Raw genomic sequence first — 17843 nt, 5'->3', positions numbered from 1 at the left:
AGTGAAAACAGCGGAGGGAGTTTTAAAGCCGGCTCTATAGTGCCACGACTAACTTATGTACCTTAGTATACCCGAATGCGAAAACAGTATACAGATCCGCAATGTCGCTATTATGATTTATATTTTAAAGTTTAACTTTTAGTTCCTCCTATTGGGTACCGAAAGGGGAAACTACATTTCCTTCTATTTATTTTTCGTGCGTGCTTGTTGTGTTGTAATTGATACTGTTGGAATGTTTAACTTTTACTGCGTTTATTGTTTGTGCTAACCCAATTCCAATCCCAATCCCAATCCCTCAACTTCAAACGAAACCATTCACGAATCATATATTATAGAGAGTATAAACCACTAGAAATCGAATAAATATTCGGGAAACGCCACTGAAAAATGGTAAAACAAAAAGTTTCAACTGCAATATCGGACTGAACAAAGCTGCCATATGAAAAGTATATACATGTAATGACTTTGTATATAAAGTTAGCTACAGATTTCCATAAAAGAGAAAAACGAAATTTCAATTGTGATTCCATCGAAAATCTAATTTTGTTTCCACATCGAAGAATTTAATTGAAGAACTCAAAACACATACACAACGTATACCGAATAAAATATAATTTTGTTTGCTAGGAAAAACCGCATGAAAGCGGAGGGATCCTAACAAAAGGAACTTTTCTTTTTGTTTTTAGTTCATTATTTTTTGTAGGTGCCATACAGGAAGCGTGTATGAGAATTAATCAAAATTGATTTCATCCAATTGGTATTAAGATTAAGCCCGGAGTTTCCTTAATTGTGAGTTGAAGCGAGTACCGAAAACCCTAAAGTATATATACTAGTTTTTAACTGGTTGTAAATGAGAAATGCTCGTGTAAAATTAGTATTAAATTATAGCACGAACCCAACAACACAAACAGCAACAAACATAACACTACAATTACAAATTAAATTAGTTTAAGACCCAAGTCTTCTAAGCGAAGAGCAAAAAGCAATAATTTTACTTGAAAAGAGAGAGACACGACAAGAAAATTATAATGATAAAAATGCGTGTGGCTAGTAACAGCAATAGTGGGAAATCTGGAAAACTCACGAACTCAGAGAGATGCAATACTGTTTCCTTGGAAATATCTAGAGTTTTCCGGGCCAGCCCGGAAAAGCGTCTACAACAAACAACAAGCACACACTAGCGGATGAAAAGCCAACAACACAGAAAAACACACATTTTTATATGTATATGTATGTAATAATAAAAGATCGTATTTGACAAAAGTGTATTTGAAGTTGCGATTTATTTTGCGAAGGATTTCAATAAATATGTGAAAATGTCTTAGCTACTTTCTACAGAACGACCTATACAAGGCGATCCATGGATGCGATGCGATGGAGCCACCAAATGCACAAGGATCTAGATCAGGATCTGAATCTTACTCATCCTTGTTGTTGATGGCGCGCAGGCGTTCCAGCTCGGCACGCTCCTCCTTGTTGCGCAACAAGGGGACATTGTAGTCGAAGGCATAGAAGAAGCCCTTGGGCTCGCCGGTCTCCTCGGGTCCGGGCACATATGGCGGCTCCTCGTGCACGTAGGGCTGGTACTCGGGCTCAGTGGGCTGGTAGCGACCCTCCTGCTGGTACTCGGCGGCATAGGGATCGGGGTTGTGGCCAGCGGCGGCGGCCAGCTCACCCCACAGCTTGAAGTGCTCCTCCTCGGCCTTGAGGACAGCGGGAGTCTTAGTGGCCGGCAGTTTAAGGTGTGCCGGACGATTGTCCTCCACATGGAAACCGGTCTTATCCGCATAGTAGTTGGCCACAAAGTCACGGCCATGTGGTTGGACATACTTGTACGATCCGGTCACCTTGCCCGTCTCATCGCGCTTCTCGTTCTTGCCCTGGTTCCAGTCCCTGTAGCCATAGGCAAACTGACCCAAACCATCCTGACCATGGTACTGATGGGCATCGTAGTGCTCCTCCACATACTCCTCGGGATGCTCGATCACGCGGCCCATGTAGACGAACTCTCCCTTCTCGTTGCGCGCCTCGGGCAGGGGATTCTCACCGGTTTTCGGGGCATACTCGATGTCGCCGATGCCACGCAGTTGGGCGCTGTTCAGGAACTGCTGCGCCTCCTCGGGAGTTATGTTGATCTTGAAGATGTTCTCGCCGCTGGCTAAGGTGGCCTGAAATGATTTAAGCGTAAAAACAATTAACAAAACATTAAGGCAAGCCATGAAAGTGAGACTTGGGTGGTTAGCAGACTTTATGGCCAATTTAACACGCTACACAATTCTCGAGAGATCACAAAAAGAAGGGGTATGATGTCATATCATCATCATCACTGATTAAAGTCTCATCTCACATGTAACGCGATGTTTGCTCAATTTTTGCACATTGTATAACTTTCGTATTTGCACTTTGCGATCCGCACACATTTGACATTTATAGAGTCACCACAACCCGGACTTTAATTGAATGGATCGGATGTATTCAGAGATGCTCGTAAATATCAGCTTAATTATGCAAATTATCTGCATTTACCAGCAACAGGGCAGCCAAGATGAAGCACTTCATAGTGGATTCGGTTCGAAATATGAGTTAGATGTGTGTATATTCAGGTATCACAACGTATTCGCTATTCTCCAGTTGGCGGGCTACTAATAACTGAGTAACCAAAAGGCAGTGCTTATATACTAACTTTTAGATCGAGGTATTGTTGTTTTTTTGCGTTTTGCATAAATCTGAATGAAGATGTGCTGGCTGGCCGACTGTTTCACTGACCAGCAGCAGCCTGAGCTTCACCTGTCCGGTTTCTTACTCAGCTTTAGAATCTCGAATCGCAAAGCCAGTGGCGGCAATTTGAAGTTCATTATCGGCGTCGCTCAAATTCGCACTTCTCACACTCGACTACGGATATATGCATATTCGGAGTGATGCGGAGACAACTATGGAAACATCATTAATTGTATGTATGCCGCTTGGTCAATTAGTTATCTAATAGCTTTCTGGTCTACCCATCGATTGTTGCCTGCCACAGAACCCTTTTCGAAACGGCTCAAGTGGCATTTTCAGCGCTCGTTGGCTGTCAGTTTCGAGTATCTTAAAGATACTTTGTTTTTTTTTTTTACCAACGAAATTCGCTGGTTCAGCAGGCATATTCGGCGACAGGGTGTCTGAAATCTGGTTTCTACCATCTTATCTGGATGGTATAACCAGCATGTGGATCACCATTTTTTCTTTTTTTTTTAGAACACATTATTTGTTGCATAATTTATGGAAATAGTATGAAAAAGTACCATTTCTTATACAGGTTCTGTATAAGTTACACGGTACCCATTAGTCGAAACCTTATTTATCGAACTTTATAACCTAACCACTTGGCTATGATTTATTTACAATTAAGCATCTTTGAGCGCCTCAATTACTTTTTACTTCCAATTAATGCAAAGTATACTGCTTAAGGTTTAACTTTGACTCCGGGTTTCCTGTAGTTCGACGGAAGTTTTTTGTTTAGACATGCGCCAAGCACTTGAAGTCCGCGATTGACTGCTGCATAATTAGATGCGATGCGAGTAAAATGGAGGATGCGATGGGTAATCACATCAGCACTTGGATAGGCGATCAAGTGTCAGTTCAATAAGACCGGCTCAAGTGTAATTAGAGACCACGGAGCTTGGGTTTCGGGAAGGGATCTTGGGTTTTCGGCTCATCGATCTATCGATCGTGCCGAGCTCTTGAAAGCCGCTTATTAGGCATTTACAAGGGCAACTGCGCAGTTGATCGGTTACAAAATGACTTAACTATTTAAATAATAAACACGCTTCACGTTTCTCAGGCTGGGTTCGTAAACATCTTCAATTTTCGGATTGCGTCCCAACTGCAACAGTCTATTTTGAAAGTCAAGCGTATCCAAAACGCCACATCATCAGCGGTAATATTATCCATCCCTCATAAATATTTCAATGTTGTTTTGGGATCTTTCTGGCTATTTTTAAAGCAGACAAAGGCGAGCCAATAATCTGTGGAAAGAATTTTGGTTGGTTTCAAATACTAAGCAGCTTTGGTAACAACTAAGGTTCTGGGTTATTCATGATTCACCAACAGGTTAGGCTTAGTTATGTGGCAAAATTTAACCAATGACGTCCAAGTTCTAACTAAAGTAATTTCGTTATTCTCGAAAGTATCTGGAATTCTCAAGAAAAAGTAAACAATATGGAGTCGCATTATATGGAAAACTCATTGATTCATTCTTATGTTTGTTATTTTGTTATTGAATGAATTCCAATTGATGATGCCAGTGTCTAAATAAAAACGAAGACCTAATTTTCAACCAAAAATCAGGTTTTCTGGGCTTGTCCGTCTTAAACTTTATTGATAATTATTAATAATATATTGTTATTTTTTTCTGGCTTTAAAACATCAAATAATTGCGTATGATAAATGACGATGACGTTGTTGTTGATGGCGATCGTGCTGTGGGAATCAGATGAAATGTCAATTAAGTTTGCATCTATATCTTTGATTAAAGCTCTTAGATTTGCTTTGCCATTTTATGCGGAAGTTAAGCTCGGTCAGTTCTTGAAAAAGTTCCCATGGGACCAAAATATTTGTTTTATAACAAAAAGAAGCATTTATTTAAATTCCTTATAGGCGTAACTTACATGATATAAACTTGTTTAATATCGTTTCATTTTAAACCTGGACGACAGCAAATGAATTTTGATTTAAATACAAATATTATAATAGATAGTATGCAATTTGGCTCCCATAAAAAATTTAAGAATTACAGTATTATATTGGTGAAATGGTAAATTCTTTAAAACTTTAAGAACGTAACGGTTGCTTGGGTTTTATAGCAATCAGTCAGTGACAGGCATTTCCAGAGTTTCCCTGTTCAGCAATCGATAGCTGCCTTCGATCGCTCGTCACTAAGTTTCCCTTAGGCAACGGTCACACTGTCTGGCCACCAAAATCCCAAACTTAATTAAAGAATTAAATAATTCTAATAATAGTTAAGCCCAGTTACCTACGCAGTTCGAGTGCGTAACCGATATCTAGCATATATTTCGATACATCGAAATCATGGTAGTGTTGGAGACGGAGAAGGTAAGGCGAGAAAAGGCGAGCCGCATGGTTTCGATTTCGGCTGAGCCGTGGCAGGAACAACAAAAACAGGGTTGTTGCACAAGAGGGGAGGCGATAGTCGAGCGGAAAAGTGTGCAGTTGGCGTGGCTACATCATCATTGTGTTCACCGATTATTTTTCGCACAATTGCTTAATATTAATTGTACTTGCACGCTGTTGTCTACGTCATAGCTATCGCTCTCTCTGTCTGTCTTTAACAAGCTATCTCTCTTTCGCGGTCACTCGCTCTCTTTTTCTCCTTTCGCATTTGCATACGCATACCACACGTTTTCAGTGTTCTCTCTCTCTCTCTCTTGTCAAGACATCGCGCGCGTGTGTGTGGGTTTCTTCTTTGTACATAAATAGGAGAGTGGAGAGACAAATATGGAAAGAACGAAAAAAGAGTGAATTACTGCAATTAACCAGTCGCGAACAACAGTTAAATCATATTCTTGTCGGCCATTGCAGTAAATAAACCGTTGGCTTTCACTCCCTCTTCACTTTCCACCTCCTTTCTTTGACGTTAATTTTTTTTTCAGTTAATCGCGCCGCTGCTTTGAACTCGCACACGCAGTCTCGAATTTTAGCCGCAACATAAAATAAAATCATACAATTCTTTTAACTCAAATATAAAACAACAATTCCAATTCTTTCAACAGGCAATCTGTGTTTTTATGTCAAATACGTGCGCGCGTGTGTGTGTGCTGTAATTCCATCGCCACTTTCGATTCCGAGTTCGTTAGGAGCAGCATTAGTTCGACTTCTCTAATAGTAGCCTAGCCCGATTTCAAGTGAAACAGGATACTCCAACACCATATGCTCAATAATTAGTTACAACACCCACTCAACCATACAGTAACAACAAGTTTAACGAGTTTTTTGTATTATCATTACTTAGTTTTTTGGTTAATAATACACAAGTGAACAGCGAACTGCAGGGGAGCGAGATATCACGAAACAATCCAAAATCCACACACACTCAAACGAAATCAAAAGCTTCGCTCTCTCGCACACACACGCACCAACCACCTCACCACCTCGACTATCACAAACACCGCGACAGAGAGAGAGCGGCAAGTGAATCACGGCGAATCGAAACCGATCCGAACCCACTCCGGAGCCGAAAAAGAACTGATCCTACCATCAAACGCATCCAATAAACACGGCCGCCAACATGCAGAGCGACTTTCACAGAATGAAGAACTTTGCCAATCCCAAGTCCATGTTCAAAGTAATACTCTCAGTGCGCCTGTCGCTAAGCCAAGCTAATCTAATCTTCTGTATTCCCTTCCCTTCCATTGCCATCTTCTCCCGCAGACCAGCGCCCCCAGCACCGAGCAGGGTCGTCCGGAACCACCAACTTCGGCTGCAGCGCCCGCCAAGGCCGAGGCTAAGGATGTCAAGCCCAAGGAGGACCCACAGGAGACTGGTGAACCAGCAGGCAACACGGCAAGCACCACTGCTCCTGCCGGCGATGATGCTGTGCGCACCGAGCATCTGTACAAACACCCGCTCATGAATGTCTGGACGCTGTGGTACCTTGAAAACGATCGGTCCAAGTCCTGGGAGGACATGCAAAACGAGATCACAAGCTTCGATACCGTTGAGGACTTCTGGAGCCTATACAACCACATCAAGCCCCCATCAGAGATCAAGCTGGGCAGTGACTACTCGCTATTCAAGAAGAACATTCGGTGGGTTTGCTGTTTATTGCCATTCTGCCACGTTTACCTTACTAACTGATATCCCTTTTGCAGTCCCATGTGGGAGGATGCAGCCAACAAGCAGGGCGGTCGTTGGGTGATTACCCTTAACAAAAGCTCCAAGAGCGATCTGGATAACCTATGGCTCGATGTGGTAAGTGCACAGACAAACGAGTGATGAGACATTGGTCTATTTATAGTAAATGTACATTCTTGAAATGCATAAATATAGAAATAGGTGTATGATTTTGCAGTATAAATTACTACTTATAGAAAATATCAGCTAAAAATACGATAGTACTAGCTTTTGTCATTTTAAATTTGTCTTAGAAACATTAAATATTTTTCGCATATGAGTAACTACAACTGTTTTCCCTTCCAGCTGCTCTGCCTAATTGGCGAGGCCTTCGATCACTCCGATCAGATCTGCGGCGCTGTTATAAACATTCGCGGCAAGAGCAACAAGATATGTAAGTTTTCACACACACCCAACTTCAGCGGAATTCCTTTGTTTAACGATTAATGCTTTCCAGCCATCTGGACTGCCAACGGAAACAACGAGGAAGCTGCCCTTGAGATTGGTCACAAGCTGCGCGATGCCCTGCGTCTGGGACGCAACAACTCGCTGCAGTATCAGTTGCACAAGGACACCATGGTCAAGCAGAGCTCCAACGTGAAATCGATCTACACTTTGTAAGCGGCTTCACTCGGTCCGATCCCTCACACATTAGTTACTTTGTCTTTCATTTATTTATCGTTATAAACAACAGTAGCGATTAATCGTGACTTTTGTCCAAGACCCGCGTAACGAAACCGAAACAGAACCCCCTTGTTTATCAAAAATCGGCATAATATAAAATCTATCCGCTTTTTGTCATTGTCAATAATGGATTTAACGGAATAGTATCTTAATAAAAACCTACACTAAAACTGGAGACTGTGATCTTTGATTTTGGATATATTTTTACATAGAAATAAGGGTGCATGAATTACTTATATTAATTGTTGTTGGGATAATTATTATAACGAGCTTAATATGGGGACATATAGCCAAACTTCGAAATTTGGAATTGAATTTGTTGATAAAAATACGTTAGCAATTTCTAGGGTGACCAAAAAACATTTGCATCGATATATCGATAGGTTTCCTAAATAAACATTAAAATAATTTTAACTTTTTACTTAAATTATAAGTGTAAATACATTTGTTTTTAACAAATTAGTTTTAAATTAACCTGTTATTGAATTATATGCATAGTGAGAGCTTTTCCCTTGAGCCAAGAACGGTCACACTGCATGTGCCATGTTCCAATTGTGTAGGCGCAGTCACACTGGTCGCGTCGCTCGTAGGAATCGTGTAAGGATATGTCTCCGTGTTTAGCTAAATAAAATACATAAAATATATGTGCAACTCTTAAAAGCATAGCCATTTAGCGTAGAGTAGTGGAACGAACAGCTCGTACCGGGCCAGAAACAACAAATTAACAAGCAAACGCACTAAAGTTTGTCGCGCATAAGCGGAATAAAGATATAATAATAGACCAGCTACCAACACAAACAAACACACACACGGCCAGAAGTTCGTTGGCGTTGAAAGGGAAAAATACCGAAATGAAAGGAGAATAACAGTGCAATAGATTCGGTTTACATTGTGCAAAAAATCGAAGTAGCCCCTGCCAACAGGGTCGCTAAAAATAAAGAAGGCGACGACAGCCTCTGTTTATCGTTGGGAATAAACAAATATATGGCCAGCGGAGGAGAATCATAACAAAGGCGCAAGACTAGCCAGCATAAAAGACAAAGGAGCTCTCTCCCCCGACGTCACCCCCTACCAATTTGGGGTTGAAAACCCCCCCTCGCGTTGCGGTGCAGCATCGCCTCGACTATGCGATACCCTGCAATCTAGTTTTTAGTGCTATAGAGAGAGAAAGTTACGAACAAAATGCCTTGCGACAACGCCAAAACCAATTCGGATATCGAGCATGTGGATTGGAATTCCGGCCAGCACTATGCGAATGTCAGGTGAGTTTTGAATGCCCTTGATATGGCCGAAAAAAAGGAACCCTATAAGTTATTCAAGTACACCACAGAACAGAAACAAAAAATATAAAATAAAGAAAGAAAAACGAGAAATAAAATAAAATCAAGTGCAAGCACGCAATTGAAAAATCGTGGGATGGTTGACATTCTTCTTGGCATTGTCCATTGTTTATTTATAGCCAGGAAACGGACATGATTTAAATGTTTGATTGTCCGTCGCTTGGGAAATCGCAATAATTAAGTTCTCAACGCAGGCTGCAAGTGCTAAAAATCAAAGTGTGTTCTTTGCGCACAATAAACAAATCCAGCTGTCCATACTAAGATCAGAAATAATATAAAAAACGAACACAGATAATATATGCCTTAATGGTAATGAAAACGAAAATAACCCAGTTTTAAGCAGCAAATGATTCATTCTACACTCAAAATGTTACGTATGCATTTGCCACCGCCAACCGTTGAGATCTCAATCGCCGTAATCCCCATCTAACGCCTTTTAATGACACTCATTAGGCAACAGTTAACAACATTGACTTGTACTTACTTACCATACTAGTTCCATGCCGATCGGCAACTTCGATTGAAATGCAAATATGGGCACTACGATGCTGGGAAGGTGACAAGATCTTGACGCAAGGCGCCAGCTGTTATCTGTTTAAACAATTATGGGTTTATAAATTACCCGCGATTTATTTATATTGCAATCTGACGTGACAGCGGGGCATTGACCATACTCTTACGACTTTTAATGGAGCTAATGAGGTCTAAAATGAAGATAAATCATAAATCAAATTATATCTTTTGTTAAGAAAATTCAGGCATTCAAGCAGTTCTCTATTTTTCTCAGTTCTAATTATTAGGTATCAGCATTTGTGGCTACCGACTTTATTTTGCCTCAAACTTTACGAAAAGATATTGTATCTTTATTAGAAGACACTCATTCTAGTTCTTCATCATAATTTTCCGTGGAAAGCTCGTAAATAAACATATTTACTCAAATGTATTTGAATGTTGAGAAATGTAAGCGGCTCTTGCGTGGCTATAATTTATATAGCTCGTGTTTTGTGAAATACAGACCGTTCAACACCCTCGATGTCAGTCTGATGAGCCTTATCATCCGGCCATCGCAAATCTAATCTGTCGCCGGAGTGAGTAAATGTGTCTCACTCTGCTGTTGTTTCAGGTGTCGTTGTTGAATAAACATTGGCTATTGTGTCGGCTTGGGCAATTACGATCAAATATTTGCCGAGCATCGTGAAAATGTAAAAATGGAGCGTAGCGAAAAACAAACCATTGATAAGAAGCGGCTTTTCTCCAGCTCGCAGTTCGCGTGGGTTTTCCCAAACAAAGGCAAAGTGTATTCACACACAAACATACAAACATTGCATATGTATGCAAATGTATATTTGGTACAGTGGGGTGTATAACTTTTGCATTAATTGCCTCGAACTTAAACCAGTTGGGTTTTGAACTTAAAAATAAGTTTTACACGCAGAGAGCGCACAAAAAAAATAATGCGCAAATTATCAAAAAGCATTCGAACAAAGCAGCGAAAACAGAACGCAAAACAGTTGAATTGGACCCCGCCTGACTCCGACTTCTCCCGCTTCCCCCCTCGCATCCAACCCTTGGAAATCGCACCGAATCATCCGGTTCCTTGCGCCATGCGAAGATTACTTGTTTCATCTGGTCCGGCGGAGCTGGTGAGGGCGTGGCCCGTTCCGTTGTGTTCGGGCGTGGAATTAAATAAAATGCGCTAATTTAGTCGTAATTACAAGTGGGCACGGGTGGTAATTAAGTGCTCAAAAAAGACCCAAATCTTACGCAAATAACACAAAATGCCCCCCAATGCGAATTTACTAAAAGACCCTTGCCTAATTAAGCGATTTAAGCGTAATATGGTATATAGACTTAGTTATCAGATCCAGCGAAATCAACAATTATATTCTTACTCATTTTCAGTAAGTGTTGTAATTCCTATAAATAATCTTGGCTTTCAGTTTGAAAACAGTTTCGTTTTCATATTACATACATTCATTTTCGACTCTCTGTTGATAAACAAATTTCCCCTCCTTTATCAGCTAATTATAAACAACATTCATAACGATAGTTGAGCCGTTTATTTCTCAGAAAAAAGGACGGCGATAAGAAACGAATATGAGTTCAAATTAGATTAACGAACGTTAATATTTGGTTACCAAAAAGTACACGATTCCGGGGAATTCACAAATTTCCATCGGAAGCACTTTCTCAGTGGCAGCAGCAAAAAGTGCCGTTAAACAAACAAAAAGTGCGATGATGAGCAGCAGCGAGTGCTTAACTGCAGCTTGCACTTGAAACCCAAAACCGAAAACCGAAAACCCGAGAGCGAAAAGGTTTTTATTTTTAGTTTCGCTGAAATAAAGCACCTGCCCGTCGTTCTCTCATTCACCTGGTAATGCGATAGCGATTCCAATGTGTGTGTGTGTGTTATATACATATACATATATATACCCTTTTGATATCGCCTAATCAAATTGTGGAGGGCAAAAGCAAACAGAATGAAAATGTGCCGATCAATAATAGTGTGAGAAATCTTAACGAGAGCTGCTCTTTTGCTTTTGTGATCGACAGGAATTTGCATGTTGCTTATTTATGCATTCAAAGTGACATTTCCGTTCTAATTGAGTTCAAAATTTGTTATTTTCAATGTCGAACAGGCAATTTGAGTTCCCAAAAAGATCCCATAAACGCCAAGTCATGAGGCTGTTTCGGTTGAGTGCTTCCATGTTGCAAGAGGTGTGGAAATGGCCAGCCGGCGACTGTCTGCCGTCTAATGAAGTCGTAAAACTTGCGACTTACGCATGTCCTTAACTTGCCAGAGCAGCCAAGAAAGGATAATGGGCGGCCATCCTTTTTTGGATAGACAAACATGTGTACTTGCGGCCGTGTACTTTATGAACCGCTCTCTGCGGTGTAGCCCACAAACGTGCCCTGCGCTCCATCGATCCAAGGCCAGTCGTCGATTGGCCCCAAAAAGAAATAAGCGGGGCAAGAGCAAAGTGGACGTGTCCAGTCCATGTCCCTGACCATGTCGACAGCCACAACAAATGTGCTGGCAGAGCCTTCGACTGTCCGCTCCTGTCCTGTCCCGTTCTGACCTGTCCTTTCCTGTCCTTCGCCTCAATCACGCACTGACTGGCTGAACTGAACTCTAAAAACTACAGATACAGACGGACGAACAGAGTACAAAGGTACTTGGAATAGTACAGATTGGGTGTGGGCAGGGGGTTCTGGGAAGAGCCATCCCACACTGAGGCGAAATAAGTGGAAATTAGTCATTGATTGCTGCTTTTTCCAACGAAGAATCTGATACGTTCAAAAGTATTCAAATTATCAGGAAAAATACGTGTTTCATCTGCGCTTATAATTTAACAGTAATTCGAATCATTTTTGGGAAATAATTTAGAAATAATTGCGGTAATCTATTTCATCAATCAATAAACATAAGAATTCAACTTCTGTGAAGTAATATAAAATATTCATAATATTCATATTCATATTCATCCGGTTTAAAGTTGTTTCTCTTGATATGCAAGAGATATTATTATAGTTCAGAAATTTCAATTAAGATATATAGATATGCCTAAACATCCTTATTTTCCTCCGTGCACCTCGTGAGTTGGAAAGTAAAAGTTTTTCGCTCCATTCACTCAGCGTTAGTTAGATTAGATACTCCTCTCCGACCGTCCAGATACCTCGGCAACTACTCGCAGGTGCCGCCGAGTGGGCGTTTGGCAGCCATAATGATAGGGCGGCCCACGGAACTAATTGCCTTGGCCATAAACCAGCAACACACCAGATTGCCGCAGTCCAAAGGGAACCACATCAGAACTTAATTGATATGTGTGAACGTAAATGCATGTGTACGTTTCGCGGGTAAAGCACAATGTTCCCACATTATATTTACTTGAATTACTTCTATCAATTTTTTAAAACTGGAAAAATGCAGTAATAGAACAATTAAGCTGTTTCAAAAATGAGTTTTTGTTATCTTCAATCTATAAAAGCAATGTCTGTCCGTTAATTACCACGAAATTTAATTAAACTTAAGCAAAATAATATACACACCATGAGAACGTGAGATTTAATGATAACTACTGCTGTTGTGATTCATTGAATGCACTCATTTTCCCACTCCATTCATGCTGAAAAAGTCAATGACTTCTTTTCAATTTCACTTGCAACAAACTGCATCGGTGCCTCACTCATCACTTGTTTAAATTCACGCTTAATAATGAATGAAAATGAGGGATGGCATCATGCGATATGATTTCATAAATGCACACGGAAAGTTTTCCATCAAAATTTGTAAAAAAAAAAGAAGAAAAAAATGTCGTTAAGATAAGTGCAATTCTGACACATTTATGCGATTAGCACACACTTAATGACTTACCTAATTCGATTATACTTTTAATTGATGTTTTGATTGTAGCGGGAATAGTTAGAATGATTGCATTGCTCATAAGATAACTTATAAATATTCATTGGCTGCGTTTGCCAGTTTAGTTACATTGGATTTTTAAAAGTTATGATCTAATATTTTAATTACACGTCATTATCCGCTTCGATAGCAATTGATTAATTATTTAGAGCATGACTATTTGCGCTGTTAAGTAAATACATCAAATTTGGATGAACCTATTGGATAACTCATACGATTTATTGCTTTTGTGACGATTCTAATGTTAATAATAGAATAAACTAGACTTTGAAGCAAAAATTATATCTAAATGCTATACTTACTATACTATCTTATACTTCAGCTAAAGTGATATGACCTACATTTTGCCATTTTATGTGGCAGTTAGTTATAAATAAATATCTTTACCTATTGATCAATATTAATACAGACCCCTATGCTATGTTGCCCATTTCTTGGATGAACTTTGTTGAAAAGACTCTAATCCTGCTCTAATCCCTTCCAGATTCGGTTCGGGCAGCAGCCAGGCATCGCAGAACAGCGGCGACATCTGCCGCATCTGCCATTGCGAGAGTGATCCGCAGAATCCGCTGCTCACGCCGTGCTACTGCTCCGGCAGTCTGAAGTACGTGCACCAGGCGTGCTTGCAGCAGTGGCTCACCGCCTCCGAGACGAACTCCTGCGAGCTCTGCAAGTTCCCCTTCATCATGCACACCAAGATCAAACCCTTCAACGAGGTGGGTTCATCTCACATGACACATTTTCTTATTGAATGCCACCTAATTTATTTCACTTTGTCTTTGCATTGTTTGGCTTCGGAATCGATTGGATTGGATTGGATTGGACTGGGTTGGTAATTGCAGTGGCGCAGCCTTGACATCTCCGGCATTGAAAGGCGGCGGCTGTGCTGCTCCGTGCTGTTCCACTGCGCCGCAGCCCTATGCGTCATCTGGTCCCTCTGTGTGCTCATCGAGCGGGCCGCCGACGATGTCCAGCGTGGCCTAATAGGTACACTTGATACTTGGGTGTTCGGTCGTCAGGTCGATTAACCGCTCGGCGAAATCCGTAATTGTATAATTACCTGACCTGCCCGAACTCTTGCTCTTAATGCGCCGACTGTTTATTCTTTACGGATTCTAATTACCTATTTTCTCGCCATTTCAGACTGGCCCTTCTGGACAAAGCTGGCCGTTGTCACCGTGGGCCTTACCGGCGGAATAGTCTTCATGTATATCCAGTGCAAGGCATATCTTCACCTCTGTCACCGCTGGAAGGCACGCAACAGGTCAAGATCAATAGTTGGAATTATGGATCATTTAGCTGATTAATCGGATTCCGATTATTAACTACTGATATACTACACCAGAATTAATATGTCAAGCTGGCAGGGTTTAATTAGTTAATTAGTTCCATATAACAAAGTCGAAGTATTTTGCTATAGCTAAAATTTAGATTTCAGTAGTAATTGTAAATGTAAATATACTTGGATTGGATTTCACTACTATTATATTCAAAGGAATCTTTAGCAATTTGCAACTTTATAATGTGAAAAAATGCATACAAATGGGCAGATGCCAATCTCGTTACGTTAAACAAAGAAATATTTAATTTCTATTCGATGGAGACAATCATACAACCGTATTTTAATCAGAATTTTCTATTCAGCATCCCATTGTTTGAGGTCTTGTTAATAGTAGTCTGCCATTTAATTGTACTCGTATGCGTTTCCGATTATTACGCCAGATTTGGATTTGCTTATTGCACTGTTAAAGGCATTCTCATAAAAGATTAGGTGCAACCCTATTTAAATTAATGCTTTTTCTAGCCTTACACAATGGGGAATTATTATTCACAGTATGTGTAAATCGATATCGTATAAAGCAATAGGAGAATATTGTGTAAACAATGCAATGAAATCGCTACAGTTTATTTGGGCAAAAGATTCGATTCAATTGTTTTAAATATCTTTGATATTATTTACTATCTTGGGTAAACAATGCTATCTGTTTGTATTATTTTACATAAACATTTTTCCTATTTTAATGCAAGAGGCGTGATTTTCCAGTCATTTGAGAGCTTTTCAGCTTACACAAACTTCGGGTCAATAACAATGTTACTATGAACTCAATTATGCGAAACATTCTGTCTATGGTTCTTAAAATTAATTAGCATTAATTAAGAATACATCAAGTGCAGGGGACTTGTTTTGGGAAATTACAATAATATTTCACTTTGTGCTGATGATGTAACAATTGTCTTACAGAATTCTACTGATTCAAAATGCGCCGGAAAAGATACATCCAGTGGCACCTCCATCCCCAGTGGCCGCCCATCATCAGCACTTCAGTGAGCCACTGGCTCATGCCGGATCGACGAGCGGTGCAGTGGAAATCAATGCCAGCGGTGCGGCCGGAGGATACTGTGCCCACGAGGCGAACTGTGCCTCAATGGATAATGGTGGCGGCGGTGCAGAAATGGGTCTACATCAGCAAATGCAGCGCCTACTAAACGCCTCGCCCCATCATATGCTCCAAATGGCCGCAGAACTAGAGGTGCCGCACAGCAGTAGCAGTGCCTGCACGCAGACGGAGGACGGACATGGCCACCAGCGGCACCAGCAGATGCAGCAGAGCGGCCAGCAATTGGGCCAAGTGGCGGTGGCCGCCAACATCGAGTGCTCGCAGTCACAGCACAATTACGATCGCGACTGGGCCCTCGATGATGTGGTCTCGCAGATCTCATCATTCCGGCCCTGTCCTCAGGGATCGGGCAGCATGACGCCCTTCCACGACTCCATACACAACGTGCTGGAGCACTCGGAGGGCTCTAGTCGCGGCTCTGCTACGGATCTGTGCGCCGGATCACGGCAGGATCTCAGTGCCAGCGGCATTTCCACGGATACAGGCCGCGAGCACGCTCTGCAACTAAGCAGCTTCAGTGGTGAGTGGCTCTTATTATTATATAATTATACATTTTGCTAATCCATATTTGCTTGCAGGTAGTGGCGAGCACAAGGCTCCCTCGATCAGTTCCGGAGTATCTCATGCGGTAGCCAACGGGCTAGGCGGATTTGTTTACAAGCCGCACCAGACCAAGCGCTACTCCAACTCGTCCATCTTTCTCGAGAACCGCGATGTGCTGAGCGATCAGACCAGCGTGGGTCCCGATACTGCCGTACATCCTTACGATTACAGCACGCCGCCAAAGATCGACTACCGTCACTCTGGGATAATGGGCGTGGATTTGCCCATTGGTTGCTGCACCACTGATTGTTTAGGTGGTCAGCAGACGAAGGAGGAACTTCGTCGCTACTCGGATCCCAAGCTGAAGCCCGGCGAAGCGGATACCGTGCTGGATATCGACCTGCCCACATCGCCACTATCACCACCTGCCGCCTATGCCAGCAGCCAGCAGAAGCAGCGGAATTCCCGTCAGCATCCACATCCGCTTGTGATCTCCTCATCCTTTGACCGCGGAGTGAATGGGGTCAGCAGCAGCAAGAGCAGCAGGGGCTACGGTCCCTCGGACGCCCAGGTGGATAGATCGCGGCTCAGTTTCAAGTCGTTGCCAAATCTCAGCAGCAGCTGCGAAAGCCTACTCCAGAAGTGAATGGAGTATCCTGCCCAACTGATCTGATGTGATCCACTATGATCTGCGCGCTCTCTCTCCCCCCAATAAGCTCTGCTCTCAAGTATTCACCGCTGGTCGACGGAGACCCCGAGATCCACATAGAAAGTAAAATCGAAATACTATTTTTTATACCGCACACCAAGGGGCTTCAAAAGCCAGATCGTGGCCAGCGGCCCAACAATCCCTATGTTCTCCTCTTTATATAGCAAAGCCCATAAACAATTTGAGACTGCAATGATTAACACAAAACACAAAAAAAAAACAAAAGATAACTTAAAAGGAAAGAATATTGTAACATTTAGAACCAGGCAGTTTGAGTATATTGATTTAGTGACTAAATCGATGTATAATTTTCCCTCTATTCGTGTACTACTATTATAATCCAGCCTCTCCGATACCATACCATATACATATGTATGTCCACTAAGTTGTCCATGCCAAAAAGCCCAGAAACCAACCAGAGACAGTAATTATTTAGTCCATGTGTAGGATGTGTTTTGTTTCTTAACTTCTAAGTCAAATGAAATTTTAAAAAATTGATCTGTGATTAAGCGTCATTGAATATACATACATAACGTGCATAAATGCAAGCAAAAACATATTGACAGCAGCCGCAGCAGTAGGAAATGCAGAAAAATATATAAAATACATTTTTACTTAACATCAACTAAGATAAAACCAACAACAGCAACATGACAACCACTAAAAGCTTTTTCGCGGTTAACAGCGAAAGCTCCACGGAGCCGAGAAAACTGAGATATATCCGTATCTCAAAACCCAGCTGAGAAATATGAATGAAAGCCGTTTTAGATATAGATATAGAATTAAAAATAAATACTTATGATCGCTACAAGTTACGAGCATAAAACAACCAATATGAAATCAGAACGGGCAACTAA

The 17843-nt window shown here is 41.3% G+C and overlaps 3 protein-coding genes across 6 annotated transcripts; 2 read left to right on the top strand and 1 right to left on the bottom strand.

The window, feature by feature from the left end:
- Positions 1 to 1253: 1253 nt before the first annotated feature.
- LOC117139575 lies at positions 1254 to 4172 on the bottom strand. Of its 2 annotated transcripts, none has more exons than XM_033301981.1 (2): positions 2684 to 4172; positions 1254 to 2168 (listed from the first exon to the last, which is right to left on the bottom strand). In XM_033301981.1, the coding sequence occupies exons 1-2, from the start codon at positions 2720 to 2722 to the stop codon at positions 1419 to 1421; spliced, it is 789 nt and encodes a 262-aa protein (XP_033157872.1). In that variant the 5' UTR covers positions 2723 to 4172; the 3' UTR covers positions 1254 to 1418. The 2 variants fall into 2 exon arrangements, with proteins under 2 accessions (XP_033157872.1, XP_033157873.1); XM_033301982.1 differs by lacking the exon at positions 2684 to 4172 and adding an exon at positions 2527 to 2659.
- Positions 4173 to 4916: 744 nt separating this feature from the next.
- On the top strand, positions 4917 to 7747 carry LOC117139576 (eukaryotic translation initiation factor 4E1). 3 transcript variants are annotated; one of them, XM_033301984.1, is made up of 6 exons: positions 4918 to 5091; positions 6008 to 6340; positions 6427 to 6803; positions 6867 to 6966; positions 7195 to 7282; positions 7346 to 7747. In XM_033301984.1, exons 2-6 carry the CDS (start codon positions 6284 to 6286, stop codon positions 7507 to 7509), a joined length of 786 nt encoding a protein of 261 aa, XP_033157875.1. In that variant the 5' UTR covers positions 4918 to 5091; positions 6008 to 6283; the 3' UTR covers positions 7510 to 7747. The 3 variants fall into 3 exon arrangements, with proteins under 3 accessions (XP_033157876.1, XP_033157875.1, XP_033157874.1); XM_033301983.1 differs by having other exon boundaries at positions 5769 to 6340; XM_033301985.1 differs by lacking the exon at positions 6008 to 6340 and having other exon boundaries at positions 4917 to 5091.
- A 376-nt stretch (positions 7748 to 8123) lies between these two features.
- Positions 8124 to 17223, top strand: LOC117139014. The gene is made up of 6 exons (XM_033301108.1): positions 8124 to 8834; positions 13820 to 14051; positions 14178 to 14322; positions 14479 to 14599; positions 15578 to 16254; positions 16313 to 17223. The coding sequence occupies exons 1-6, from the start codon at positions 8755 to 8757 to the stop codon at positions 16921 to 16923; spliced, it is 1866 nt and encodes a 621-aa protein (XP_033156999.1). The 5' UTR covers positions 8124 to 8754; the 3' UTR covers positions 16924 to 17223.
- The last annotated feature ends 620 nt before the right edge of the window (positions 17224 to 17843 follow it).

The sequence above is a fragment of the Drosophila mauritiana genome, chromosome 3L (assembly GCF_004382145.1).
Source record: "Drosophila mauritiana strain mau12 chromosome 3L, ASM438214v1, whole genome shotgun sequence".
Lineage (NCBI taxonomy): Eukaryota > Metazoa > Arthropoda > Insecta > Diptera > Drosophilidae > Drosophila > Drosophila mauritiana.
This window is presented reverse-complemented; position numbering and strand designations above follow the sequence as displayed.

What these genes read in the sequence shown, in the direction of transcription:
- LOC117139575 (XM_033301981.1), bottom strand. Translation starts at nt 2,722, where the DNA reads ATGCAAAACGCAAAAAAACAACAATACCTCGATCTAAAA. An exon ending in AACAATACCTCGATCTAAAA is followed by an intron (nt 2,169 to 2,683) that starts GTTAGTATATAA and finishes AAATCATTTCAG; the next exon opens with GCCACCTTAGCCAGCGGCGA.
- LOC117139576 (XM_033301984.1), top strand. Translation starts at nt 6,284, where the DNA reads ATGCAGAGCGACTTTCACAGAATGAAGAACTTTGCCAATCCCAAGTCC. An exon ending in ATCCCAAGTCCATGTTCAAA is followed by an intron (nt 6,341 to 6,426) that starts GTAATACTCTCA and finishes CTTCTCCCGCAG; the next exon opens with ACCAGCGCCCCCAGCACCGA. An exon ending in CTATTCAAGAAGAACATTCG is followed by an intron (nt 6,804 to 6,866) that starts GTGGGTTTGCTG and finishes TCCCTTTTGCAG; the next exon opens with TCCCATGTGGGAGGATGCAG.
- LOC117139014 (XM_033301108.1), top strand. Translation starts at nt 8,755, where the DNA reads ATGCCTTGCGACAACGCCAAAACCAATTCGGATATCGAGCATGTGGAT. An exon ending in CAGCACTATGCGAATGTCAG is followed by an intron (nt 8,835 to 13,819) that starts GTGAGTTTTGAA and finishes AATCCCTTCCAG; the next exon opens with ATTCGGTTCGGGCAGCAGCC. An exon ending in TGTCCAGCGTGGCCTAATAG is followed by an intron (nt 14,323 to 14,478) that starts GTACACTTGATA and finishes TCGCCATTTCAG; the next exon opens with ACTGGCCCTTCTGGACAAAG.